The sequence below is a fragment of the Stegodyphus dumicola genome, chromosome 9, assembly GCF_044657685.1.
Source record: "Stegodyphus dumicola isolate Sdum_Otavi_A_Nest chromosome 9, ASM4465768v1".
Classification (NCBI taxonomy): Eukaryota; Metazoa; Arthropoda; class Arachnida; order Araneae; family Eresidae; genus Stegodyphus; species Stegodyphus dumicola.
In genome coordinates, this window is record NC_140776.1 from 101,049,347 (window position 1) to 101,063,221 (window position 13,875).

The 13,875-nt window shown below is 33.5% G+C and overlaps 1 protein-coding gene across 1 annotated transcript in view; it reads left to right on the plus strand.

Moving 5' to 3' along the window:
- The window catches only part of LOC118194852 (lens fiber major intrinsic protein-like), a 160,289-nt gene that overhangs the window by 124,579 nt on the left and 21,835 nt on the right, over positions 1–13,875 (plus strand). The window contains exons 2-3 of the mRNA XM_085823821.1: positions 10,107–10,317; positions 11,845–11,925. Of these exons, the coding sequence (XP_085679947.1) occupies positions 10,107–10,317; positions 11,845–11,925 (292 nt within the window). The remainder of the gene's footprint in view (positions 1–10,106; positions 10,318–11,844; positions 11,926–13,875) is intronic.

Below are 13,875 nucleotides of genomic sequence, written 5' to 3' on the forward strand. Positions count from 1 at the left end.
TTCCAGAGGTCCGTGGTTCGATTCCAGGCGAGGGCGTTGCTCATTTTTCATCTTGCTTGCTTCCAGAAATTACCTAATGTCTCTACAAGTTTTAAAAAATCGTGGTGTAAAACGTTGTCATAGAAAATGAATTCACAGTTTGCAACATCGTCGTAGACAATATCGTGGTAAAAAGTAAATTCCTCTCAGTGAATGTTGTCTAAGTTAACGCCATTCTGGTTAATACAGTCTCGATCAATATCATATCGGATAAAGTCGTTTCGGTTTACTTCACTTCGTTTGATGCCCCTTCGCCTCAGTTAATGGCGTTCTGTTCAACGTCCCTTCCATTTGTATCCTTACCTTCAGTCTCATATGGCGCTGTTTCTTTTAACGTTGTTCGGATTACATTCGTCTCAATGTCGTTCCGATTAACGCCGTTCTCCTAATTGTCATGTCAATAATCTTCGTTCCTGCTTTCATCACAAATGAAATAACGATGTTTCGACTTATGTAGTTTCGGTAAACATCTTTTCAGATAAGGTCGTGTTGTTAAATCTTTTCTCTGCTTGTTTACGCATTTGTGTATCGTTCTGTGCTTTAAGTTGCTTCACCTAACTCCTTTCCGGTTACTTCGTCATAATTTTGATCCTTGCGGTTAACGCCGTTTAAGTTAACATCGGTGCATTAAAACGTCGTCCCTTAACCTCGTTTGGTTAATGTTTCCCGCTACCATCGTCTTAATTAAAGTCATTCCGGTTACCGCCATCTTGGATACCACTTATTTGATTAACATTCTTTCAGTAAACGTCATATTAGTTACTTTGTCTCAATCTGTTTGCGTTCTTTCGGTAACCGTCATAACATTTCAGGACTTTGTTTAAAGATTCCGTTAAACGTCCTCTCGGTTTACGCCGTTTCACTTAATGACATTCCTTTTACCATTGTCCTAAGTAACGTCGTTCTGGTTAACTATACCTTGAATTAAGATGTTTTTAATGTATGCGTTTCAATTAAGCTTCGATCAGTTTAGCGTTGTCTTGCTTTTCGTGGTGGGGTGCCACTTAACGCCGTTTGGTTACCGTCGTGTCACTGTCATCTTGGTTAACGTCGGCTTGGATAGCCTTGTTTTGCTATTCGGTTAACGACGACTGCATTCCAGTTAACATCTTTTCTGTAAACACAGAGTAAGGTTTAAGTCGGTTTGTTTAATATAGTGTCTCTGTCTATGTAGTTCCGTATATATGTAGTCTCGGTTTAATGCTGTTCGATTACCATAGTCCGGTTAAATGGCTCAGTTAAGGTCGTTCTATTTAACGTCGTCTCGGTTAATGCCTTTTCAATGACTGTGGGCTCAATTACAATAGTTCACGTAAACGTTATCTTAGATTTCTTCGATTACGTAATTTCGATAAACATCATTCAATTAAACATTGTTTCAGTTAACTTCGGTCTTTTCGCTATGTTGCGTCTTTTGTCTTATGACTAAGACAACAATATCATGAAATCCGACATCTGCAAAAGTAAACCGTGGCGTAGGCAAAATAAAGTAGAAATACAACTGTAGTCATCATTAAGAAGTGAAATTTAGCACCGAGAAAAGTTAATGTTAAACGGAGTGACCTGTTACCTGAAGCTGAAAAAATAGTTTTGTTTTGGTATAAGTCAAGAAACCCAACATATTTAACCGGGATAACGTTAAAAGAAATTAGGCAAATCGAGACAATATTAACTATCGCCTACCGGTTTGTTACCAAGCCTCCGCTTGCCGTCATGTTGAAAGGTGACAGTCTTGGTTTGTCACCTTTCAACATGCTAAACCGATACCACGTTGAAAGGAATTACTTAAGTCTAGAAGACGTTAAACAGACCGGCGTAAACTGAAGCAATGTTTACTGGAAAAGTTAATTGAGATGACGAGATCCGGGCTTGCATTTAACGTACCATGTAAGCCGGAACTGCGTTGAACAGAAGGTGTAGACTGAGACGTAAGCCGAGACTGAGACGAAAACGACGTTAAACTGAGGCGACATAAACTCAAACCTCATTATGCAAGACAAGGTTCACCGAAACGGAGTTAAAAGACGAATTTAACCAAGATTACGCGTTGTCTATGATGTCATCATGTTGCACGAATTTAAAAGTGCTTATGTTTTACCACGATACTTTCTACATGTATGATATATTCTCCGAAATTTTTTAATTAATTTTTTTTTTCCTACGAAAATATTTTACACCACCATACTTGGGATACTTGCGATATTTTACACCATCATACTTTTTACCTGAGATTAACTGTTTGTTTCCTCATCCCACGGATTTGCTTTCCTTTCTCCGACGAAGTTTTTATGCGACGATATATTTCTCGTGCATTTTCTTCCTCCATGACATTTTCTTCCACTAAGTTTTTGCCGCAATGTTTTCGGTGAATCGGGCGGAGTATGTCATGTAATATCAACATGATATAGGGCCATACAATTCATGTTCTGATTGAGTCGATAAAGCTTGTAATCAAAGAGAAAAAATTTGATTAAATTTGACTGATAAAATTATTTGCATAGAAGCGATATCAACGAGGTTCAGCAACGATATAGAATTCACATCGGCCTTTTAGTTGAAACGGTTTTTTGAGATGCTGTTCTATTCTTTCTCGACTGAGGCACTGCCGATTGTGCACGTCCTGACTTGAGAATACTTGAGAATGACTTGAAGATAATCCAAAAATAGCTGGAGACATGAAAAACACGATTTTCGGGATATATCTAGTTATCTGAAGAAATATACACAGATTAGAGACGATTATGATGAAAAACATTGCTTTTCTAAAATTTCAGCGTAATAAAACTTAACCAGGCAACTAAACTACTTTTTCAAAACTAAAACAACTTTTTCCACCTCTCATAACACTTTTGATATTCCTTATTTCTAAATATTCGCGCGTTTATATACTTTTAATGATATGTATTTGCACATTTTTCATTTACAAACGGGCAATGGAATAAGGAAAGCATTCTAATTTCCTTTATATATTTGGAAATTACGTGGTACGAAGACTAAACTGAATAAAGGTTTATCGATATTATCTTCCACGATTCAAATAACCTGTGAAATTCTGAATGCAGCCTTCCCAATGTTAGCCGCAGAATTCATTATCGGAGAATATAAGGTCGCTTATTCGAGGAAAAGTATCTCTTTCCGTCAAGAAAATTCCCATTAATCATTTAGCAACTTTCTACAGTAATACCAAAAGTTAAACGGGTTCCAGAGTTTAACACTTTCCAACTTCAACATATTCACATTCGTTAAATATTACAGTTTCTAGTTTCAATGCAGATTTCTCCCTATATTTTTACTGCCTAGCATATTTCGTACATAAACCGCGAAAGATTTCGCATTGTTATTTTAAAACGTTGACTGCATTTAAGCTCATTCAACTGTTTCCAAGGAGTGATATGAAATTATTAATATTTAAAGATACACCGTGTCTTGAAATTTACTACCAGGCCTTTATTTAAAAATGTAATAAATTTATAGCAAATATAGACCTATATTTATTACATTTATATTAATAGTAATGTAATAATATATATTAGTACTACTATAAAAATTTCCAACAATTATAAGCAGGTAATAGGCACATATTTCCAACTACAAAAATGTTTCAAATGATGCAAATATTTATGGTTTTGAATTTTTAAATTTTAAATATCAGTTTCTAAAAATTACGGTTTTTTAAATTTTATACTATTTCCGGATCTCTGCCCCTATATTTGAGTAAATTTTATGCGTAACATGGACAATAAAATAGAAAATGTGGGACGCTCGTAGGATAAAACTGACAGAGACATTTCATTTTAAAATTAAATATCGTATATAGGAGCCGTATGCAAATTGAAGAGAAAAGCGTCTCCATTTGGACGTAAATAATAGTAAAATATCAGTTTACATACTGTTTTTAAGTATTTTAGTTTTCATAATAAGTAGACAATTTCCTTAAATATAAGTATAATGACCTTCGAACCGTATATAAATTCAGATTTCATAATTATTTCAAAATTAATTTATTTTAAACTTATAAGAAGATCAAAATATGAATATTCGCATGCATTAAAATAATGTTACAAATTTTGTAATGTGTTAGGCATTGCGTCGAAGAAATATTTTATGATCTAGAGAAAGGACTAAGTTATTCTTTTTTCTGAAGTTTTTTACCATTTGGAAAATTTTCTCTTAAAACTTAGAAAGTTCCCAGAATTTGTTTATTTTTAGTTTGCATTAGTAAATTATCTAATGAATAATAAAAGATGGGAGAGCTATTTGAAATAAATGTTAGTTTGAAAAATTAATTTTTAGCTGTCAATGTAATGCATATAAAACAATAATACCTTGCAGGTACCAGACTTAAGAGTTTACACAGAAAATAAATATTATTTTATTTACTTTTCCTTTCCGATATGACTATTATTGCTCGTATATATTTAAATAAAATTTAGTAATCAAACTTCACAACGTATTTAAAATATAATATTTTTATTTTGTTATTAAAATTGTTCAAGTTTAAAAAAATTTTGGCTCTTATCTATCAGATCCTGCATTCGGCTGAAGTGAATTCATCCAAATGTGATGAAGTCAATTTTAAGAATGCGAAAATCTTCAGGAGGCAATCTCATCATGCCCAATGAAAATAATTTTGTTTGTACTTGGTCTTCAGCCTTGTGTTGCGAGTTGTTGAGCTTTTTTTTATTGAAATTTTCTTCACAAATCTCGGAATTGAGGAGACAGGTTGCTTTAAATTTAATCTTTAGGTTTAAATAGCTTGAATTATTATTATCTGCTCGAGCAAAAGAAACGGAAATTAATTAGTGTTTTACTTCCTGTAGTTTCATTGCGTTGCATTATTTGGATTATGGCAAAGTATACGAGGAGTATCGACTTAAGTCAAGTTTGCCTTCGAGGAGGAAGTTTTAACAGAAAGTTGCTCGAATGCGCATTCAGAAAATAAACTAAAAATACCATATACCCACCGAATTATTCGTAATTTGAACTCGGATTCGAATGACCAAAGTTCATCTATTTTACCGTTCAGACGCTGTTGACTAAACGTAGAAGGTATCAAGAATTCTAATAGTGCTGAATTTCTTAACCTAAATTCACTGGAGGCCTTTAGAAGCAATAAATAGAAGTAATTAAATAAAATAATGATAAATAAAGCATTGAATGATGGAAATTAATTAAAAAATAAAATAATAACTAAAAGTATAAATAGATTAAGTAAACTAATGATAAGTAGCTAAATAACAATCAAAGTATCGCAAAATTTAAATAATGATGTAATAAAACAAAAGAAATTTGCTAATTAGTAATGAATTAAAATATGCTATCCAAAAAAAGATGAGATAATAAAATAAGTGAAAAATTAGTAAGCTATCAACTACAAGAAATAAAATAAAAGTAAGCATTTTTAGTATAGTTCGACCGCCTCATCCGCGACCAGGAGCGCAAATACGCATGCACCATTCGGACCGAATTATTCTCAAAATAGGGTGGAAGGACGAGAACTTTCTTTCCCTTCAGCATATCTCTTTCCAGAGAAGAGAAGATTTCAACGTGATCTTTCACGTCGCAGCAAGTAATAACGCCCCTTGTGGACGAGTCTATGTGTTTTGGCAGAGTGCCAACCAGGGTTGCGTTTGAGAAGGTCGAACTATAGTATTTATTTTTCGTCGACAAATATAATCATACAGAGCTCGCCGCTTATTCAAATCAGTTCCATTTAAACATATTTGTGTTTATTAAGCGTCTGAGTTAATAGATTATTAGGCGTCTGAGTTAATCTTTAATAGATGGCGATTTGTGTGTTGCAAATCATAATATCAGTTTTAAACTTTCCGAACAAAATAATAACCAAGAGTTAATTTAAAAATTAATCCTAAAATAATACTCAAACTTTTATGCTAAAATTAAACTATTTATGAAATTTTAGAAGTTCATTTTTAATTAATAAAGTATAATTATTTTTTTGAGGAAGTTTTATCTCTTATAAGGAGTTACTCTGTCTTTGTTTCATACTGTTCAACAACACTTTTTCAATTGTATTCTCAATTTCATACGATTGCTGGTAGCGGTTTTGATCCGCACCTTTCAGTTCAAGAGTTTTTCTTTTCTACACTCGATTGATGTTAACGTTTCATCACTTTTTTCTGCATCACGTTTGCTGTCAGTTTCTGCAGTTCTTTTAACACTTGACTATAGAGGTTGTTTGAATAGTTTTGAGAACTGACACAATTTATAAAAATGAGTATTCATAAATTTCCTCATTAATTTCTCAAACATCACATGTAGCTGGCAATTACTCTTAGACTTCTCTTATATAAAAGCCACGTTCGAAAACAGTTTTTAAGAGATTTTAAATTAGAAGAAAATTAACCTCTGTGTCACTATAATATTATTGCTACTAGCAGAGTTATCGATTTACTTATCTTCTTCAAAGTGCTTGCATTTCCACAAAATTCAATTCAATTCCCTATTTGTTCCCTTTACTGTAATGACATTTGAAAGCTTTCGTAATACCCTGGTATAACGGCTAAATATTAGATACTGTATTTGCCAGAAGGAACACTAATGTTTTTTTTTTCAGAAAAAGACCAGAGATGTATATACTGCATAGTTGTATAATTAGTAAATATATCTTTTCATTTTTCAGCTTACTGTCCCATTTCAAAAGAAAATCGGTTAGAAAAAGAGGAGGTAAATTCTTGACTCCTTTCAAACATCGAGATTTTCTGCCTTTTTCAATAATCAGTGTTAATTGTTGAATCCATATTACAAGTTACTGAGCAACTCATTCCTTCAGATTTTAAATCAGCTGTTGTTTTATTTCTAAATATCAAATGTGTGTTCTGGTAATATTCTACTACGCAATACAGTTTCGACTGTGTTATATATATCTTGTTTATATTCAGCTATTAGAAGAAGTAGAACGTCTATTATTCAGCCGGCATGATCATCTGCCTGTTCCTTCTCACCACGCAGTTTCTGATGAGGAGTGATGGATTCTTCTTCCTCTAGTTTGTAAGCCCTCTGTCAGTTGATACAAAATTCTTTACTAGAATTAAGTAAGTTAGGGAAATAAATGTCTAGAAATAAAACCTTTCTAAAAAACAGTTTCAATTTCTCTCGATTTGCGGTTCGTGTTTACTTGAGGCATTTGTTTTTTTAATAATTTCAATTCCTTGGTTAAGTACTTGGTACTTGGTACGCAGTGCTGCTTGAGAAATGCCTAGTTTAACTGTAGTTTTCCTGTGGATACAGTTACCAATAACATCAAAATATTTTAAGAATTTATGCTTTTCATTTTATGCTTTTTTACCACTATAGTTTCAACAACGATGGTTTTAAACTGCGAAACGCATTATTTTCGATGACGATATTTTGTACCACGATGTTTTAGAACTGCGATGTTTTTTTTCTCTTAGCTTTTTTTTTCTCCCGCCATGTTTTGTACCGTGACATTTTCGCCTTGCGTTGTTTTCTTCTCGACGTTTTCGTCCGTGATGTTATCGACGGACACCCACCTCATAGGCTATTGTTTTAAGCAATACTGAAGGGATACAGAAAACCGCAACCAGAGATTTTAAACAGTGTTGCAAATGAGGAGTTCTTCAAAAGAATCGAACAGATGTATGAACTTGCCAATTGTTGTATATAGTCTCTAAGATTGTATACTGAAGGTCAAGAAGTGAGAATGTTGTTTTATCAGGAATTCGATTTTTAGAACGTTTTATTAATGATGGGAAAATTAGAAGTTCTTAAAATAATTTGATATTTTCGTAGCATTAAAAAATGCCTTAACATTTTTATTAGTAATCTTAGAGTTGTGCGTCAAGATAATTTTCCTTCAATAATGATAAACCATTTATATCCAAAATGGAAGCGAAATTTTTACCTAGATTTTGATATCTTAAATATACCTAGAATTTATAAATTCTCTATCATGAGAAAGTGAACAACAATAGCTAAACAAATTTCCTTACGTGACTTATTTTAAACTCGAAATCCTAAGGAATTTTAGATGATATAACTAATTACCAAGATTTCAGTTTGGTGGATTTACCGATCACTGTTGAGCAAGTAAAGAACCTTTCGTGATTCTGGGCCGCTAAGATTAAACACAGTTAATGCATCTCCTGATTTCCTGAGGGAAAATTTCTCTGATGCATGGACTCCGGAAATCGATCTTGGTAATTCTTCAGATGCAGCTCTTAGGTCCCAGCTGATTTCAATGGGCGTTTATTAAGTCTAAGCGTTTAATAACAACTTTAGTTGCTGAATATTTTACTGTGCACCAGAGAAATGGTTTATGGAATAAGTAAACATCGGATTAATTGAGATTACCTCTTCTAAATGAGATCTTTTGATGTGTGTAAACTATTATCTCATTAAAACCACCCATTCCTTTACTTGATGCTAATTGCAAAAGAGAATAGGGAAATAGAGGAAATACAAAAGCTAAGTTTATACATTTGGCTTTTGGCCAAGGAAACAGTATCATGAAATGCGACATTTGCAAAGGTAATCCATGACGTAGGCAATATAAAGTAAAGTCCAAATGCAGTCAAACTTCGTTAAGGAGTCGTCTTTGGAACTGAGAAAAAATTACGGTTAAATAGAATGACCTGTTATCTGGAGTTATAAAAAATTATTATAAAAAATTATGCAAGTTAAAAATTGGTATATTTTTTTAACCAAGAAGCAATATACAAAATACAGTTTTGCGGTCAAAAAGGAAAAAGAAATTGTTTCTATTTTCCTAAACATACAACATGTTTCTTCTTCTTCTTCAACTAACTGAAACTTGGGAAGTTAATTTTAATTAACATGGAAAGCATAAGATTAAACAAATGATCATGTTTTTATTTTTGTTGTAATGCAATTAAATAACATTTATTTTTAAAAGAATTATATGACTTGTTGTTACCTATAAAAATTAAAATAACACATTTTGTCGTTGACGTAGAATTATGAAACAATAGAATACCTTTTTTGAAAATGCTACTTTATAGGACTTGAAAATTGCTTCAAACAAAAGTTCGTTCATATTGCGCAATTGATACTAAAAATTTAATAGAACTAAAATAAAGCAAATGTTTTGTATAACACTAAGGCTTTTACATGTTTCCTAAATTCACAATGTATCTCCACTTTTGCTGATGTAATTAATGTCTAGTAGACAACACATTTCATTTCAGATTAGTGTAATGCCATATAAATAAAGTTTGCGAACTTCCTGGAAACTAACAGGGGCTGGAAGTACAAAGAACAGTACCCTCGTTCAACTCTGTCTCGAAATACCACTTGGGATTAAATCCGAAGATAAGGTTGGCCACCGCTTTAACGGGCGATGTCTTGCTCCTGTGCTTCTTATCCCACCTTAACGACAAATATTGAATAAAGTACTATATTTAATTATCTCTATCATTCCTCGCTGTGCGCTATTTGAGATTTCCTTAATAAGTGCTCCAGATGAGCAGAAAGAAATTGACGCTTAATCGATAAGTTACAATTACAATAAGATAAAACACAAAAGATTTCGAGAAGGGTATTAGGCATAACTCCCACTTCTTAGGAAGAAAAGTGTTTTAAAGGTTGGAGGAAAAATTCTATATTCATATGGAGCTTAATGGGGGAGGAGAAAATCCAAAATGAATGTAACTCCATCTGTGAAGAAAAATGGCAATGAAATGAGAAAAGCTGAGTTTTGGAAGAACTAAGTTGTAATTAAAATCATAACCTAAAGATGATATTCTTTTAATCTGAAAGGCATTAAGAAAATCCAGTGCACCAGTTGAAGGAAATTTTTATGTAATTTTTGCAAAATCCATGCCAGAACTGTGTTTAAGTGATAAAATGTGATTGTGTGTTATGAGCGTATTTCAATATCCACGAGTTGCGATGCAGTTGTCGTTGAAAGCTTGTGATCGTACTGCCTTTTCTGGGTTGCTGTTCTCCGCTAGCAGAATAACCATAACAGAATTAAAACAAAAACTGTAAATTCTTAATGAAACTGTACCTACGTCCACTCCTAAGGATATGCATTGTTAAAACATTATAATTACTTTTTTTTTCAGGGTCACAATGTCAGGCATTGGACACAGAGAAAATTTGGGCTGCACTGTAGTCACTGAGTACCTGTCCACCTGGCAAGCCATGGGCCTGGAACTGGTGCTTACTTTCATCGTGGCTTTCACAATGTGTGCAACAGCTGATCCGAATAGAAAGTCTCTAGGAAGCGATGCACTTGCAGTGGGGCTGGCATACCTAGTGTGTTCTTTGATTGCTGTAAGTGCATCTTAAACTTATTATGTAAGTTTGACTTTCATTAACATGGTAAGTGATAAATCGGAACCTGTTAAATTTCGAGCCAATTAAGAACTTTTAGAAATATTCGAAGTGGGATTCAAATATTGATTTATAACTGCAGATAATAAAAGAATGTAGAAAGTTAAGTTTAATATTTTCTTTGTGCTATCCAGTTTCTTCCACTTCAGGCTGTCTGGATGGGGCAACAAAATTCGTAACACAGATTTTCGAGATGAGAACATCAAAAATATCATTTTAAACTTCTTTGCCTTTTCTTTTTTTTTTTAACAAAATTTAATTTCTTAAAAGCAACTTTTAACATCTTCATCTGTCTTCTTGCCCCCTGGCCAAATCGCTTGGTTTTGTGTAAAAATGTAATTTTAATTCTAAAAGTAGTTTTTAAAATTTTTAACTGTAGTTGGTGTTTTATCTTTTTCTATATCTTTCAGTTTTTAATGAAGATATTTTGTGTTTTTATTATTTTTGCCTTGCCGCGAAGTGAGAACTGAATTAATTGAATGAGAAATATATCTCTAATGAAATTCGAGGAAGTAGGTGTTTCATATTAACAAAAAATACCGTCGACAGTCTGTTTCGAACAGAGGAGAATGTTTACGAGTAGCGCATGCGCATTAGGTAAGCAGCGGTTAGATAATTCTTCAGATGATATAATTTTTGTGCATTCTGAGTTATAAATTGAATGAGGTGTAACGCTGTTAAAACATCCTAGCGCCAGAGTATCGCTATTGTAAATTAATATAGTGAATTTTTAAAAAAAGCGCATGCATTCTATTGTGGTTTATGCGCTGTCGGCGAAATAGATTTAATTCATTTCAATACGTTTAAATGAAATGCAAGAAAAAATGCGTATAATTTAATATCCCGTACAAGGAAGTCATGTGGTGTACACATCAGATTTTTTATTAAAATTTACATTTGTAAACTAATTACATTCTGTAAATTTTTTCAACTTTGCGATACGATTTTAGATCCACATTAACATTTAATTAGACGGCGTCTCTTTACATTATACTACATTCGCACAAATATTCTTTATCAAATAGCGCGTTTTTTAAAAAGAACTGCTTAGTATCGAAATTGTCTGGCCGTTTTGGTAGGAACGAGATGTAACTTAATGTAACTGCGGGAAACAAGTTTTCTGGTGCATCTAAGGCCTAGCAAAATTTAGAATAATTGATGGTTTGATGATTTTGGTAACGATTGCTTATCAGCAGAAACACTAGAAGCATAAAATATTTAAAACGAAAATTAATCGGAGTTAGAATTAAAAAATTCGTAAAAAAAATTCCGAAAATCGCGGTTTCATTCGCCACTTTCGACGAAAATAGTCGCAATATTTTCCTCCCGCATAAATTACTATCCTGTACATAATTTTAATATTTTATTTAAAAAAGTCTGAAAATTATTTCTGAATTTCCAACGTATTTGCAAGAGTAAAATTAAATTTGCACATTACGAACGTTTTGTCCTCTTTTGTAATTTCAGCTTCCTGCAACTGGAGCCTCAATGAATCCTGCAAGATCACTGGGGCCAGCTTTCGTAATGAACACTTGGACCAACCATTGGGTGAGATTAAATTTAAAATGCTAGTTGATAGCGTTTATTTCGACATTGTGTCTGAATATTAATCAATCTAACACTTCATTTTTAATCTCTCAGTATTATTAAAAGTTAAACTTCGTAATTTATAAAAACGATACTGTAAAGGAAACAAAAATAAGAAACTGTATTTGAATGTATCATTGCCTAAAATGAGGCATGCAGGTAAGTAAATGCTTCCCCTTGTATGTGCTGTCGCGGTATAAACGATTGAAACATCGTAATATATGCTAAACTTATGGCTCGAATGCCAGCAAAGGTGCAACTTATTTCTCATGCTTTTTGGTCCGAAAAACCTAATAGTCTTTACAGTGGCGTTTAAAATTCACAGACTCCCTAAAGTTAAGAATTAGAAATGTTCGAAATTTTCGAAAGCGTAGTTAAATTTGAGTGGGTAAAAATCGCTGCAGATGCAGATGGCATGATGCAAATAATGTATATTACAGCCAATCACGGCTGAAGACATGTTAATTAGGTAGTCGGTGGAATTAGGCAATCATTTCAAATCATTTTGAAGGGCTTGAGGAAGTTCATTTAAATGCTGATACGAAATGTTTGTAATTTTCTTAAGACTGAATTTTGTTAACATTCGTGTTTCTATGGTGGAAAGAAGACGACTGGCGGATAACGAGTTCAGACATGCTGTCGGACGCATGGAAGAGGACAGTCATTCAAAGTTGTCTAATTTTTCATTGGCGTTGATCATTCGGTAATTTCTCGTATGTGAAAACAATTCTTATTAAGTCAAACAGTTGCCTGGAGACATGTGCTCGGTAGATCAGGGGTTATCACCGTTTCTGAAAATCATCACATTCCTACAGTAGCCAAGCGGATTCTACGAACGATTTCCACAACTGTTACAGCCATGATTGCAACGTCACTTAGTGTGTTAATATCAGCCACTACTAAGCTCCGAAAGCTTTGCATAAAGGCAAACTATGCCTTAGGTATCAAGCTTTTGTGTTCCCACTAAGCAATAATCCTGAAAAACAAGATTAAAGTGGTGTTATCAATATCTCAATTGAACTATCGCATTGGCGCAAGATTCTATTCACTGACGAATCCACAGTTGCCCTGGAATCAGATAATAAGCGTGTAAGGATGTGAAGAGATCACATCACACGGAATAAGGCCCAGGACATCATCGCACTTCACACAGTAAGAGGTGCAGTATCATTGTATGGGTTGGAATTTCGATGGAATATTGCAGCTAGTTGCACATCTTTAAAGAATGTTCTGTGACGACTGCGTGGTATCAGGTTAAAAGTTCTAGACCCCAGTTGTGAGATTCCATATTGCAGCAGTTTGTTCCGATTTCCTTTTTATGGATGACCATTCTCGTCGAGCCAACATTTTAATGGGTAGCTTGGGATTGAGAGCATTTCTCGTATGAAGGAGCCAAGATGTTCCCCGACCTTTAAAAATTTTGGGGGGCGCAGACACTCATACAGCCAGTCTCAGACCGTTAAAAAACTGCCTTGATGGAAAATGGCCGTTGCTAGCATCTGCCATGGTTGACCATCTCAATATGTGATGGTCAAGTTAATGTGAAGGTTCGGAGTGCACATACTTTATTAATGTGAGCGTTGTTTGCTTTTAGCTTTAATCAACAATTCGTCAATGATCCAAATGTAACATAATCATATAATTTACAAAAATCGAATATTGCTCTCATCTTTGTACCTAATGCTATTTTTTAAATTTATAAGTACATTGATACCGTCATGTGCACTTTGATATTAATCAAAGCTTTTTTTTGTTATTGTTGTTGATTTTATCTTTGCGTATTTAACTTTTGGAAGCCAGTGTAAGTATGATTAGTAACATATCACCATTTAGCTCTGGTCTACTGAATTTTGTACTCCTCCCTTTTAAGTGGAAGATAAAAGGAAATATTAGTCGCACTTCCCTGTACTT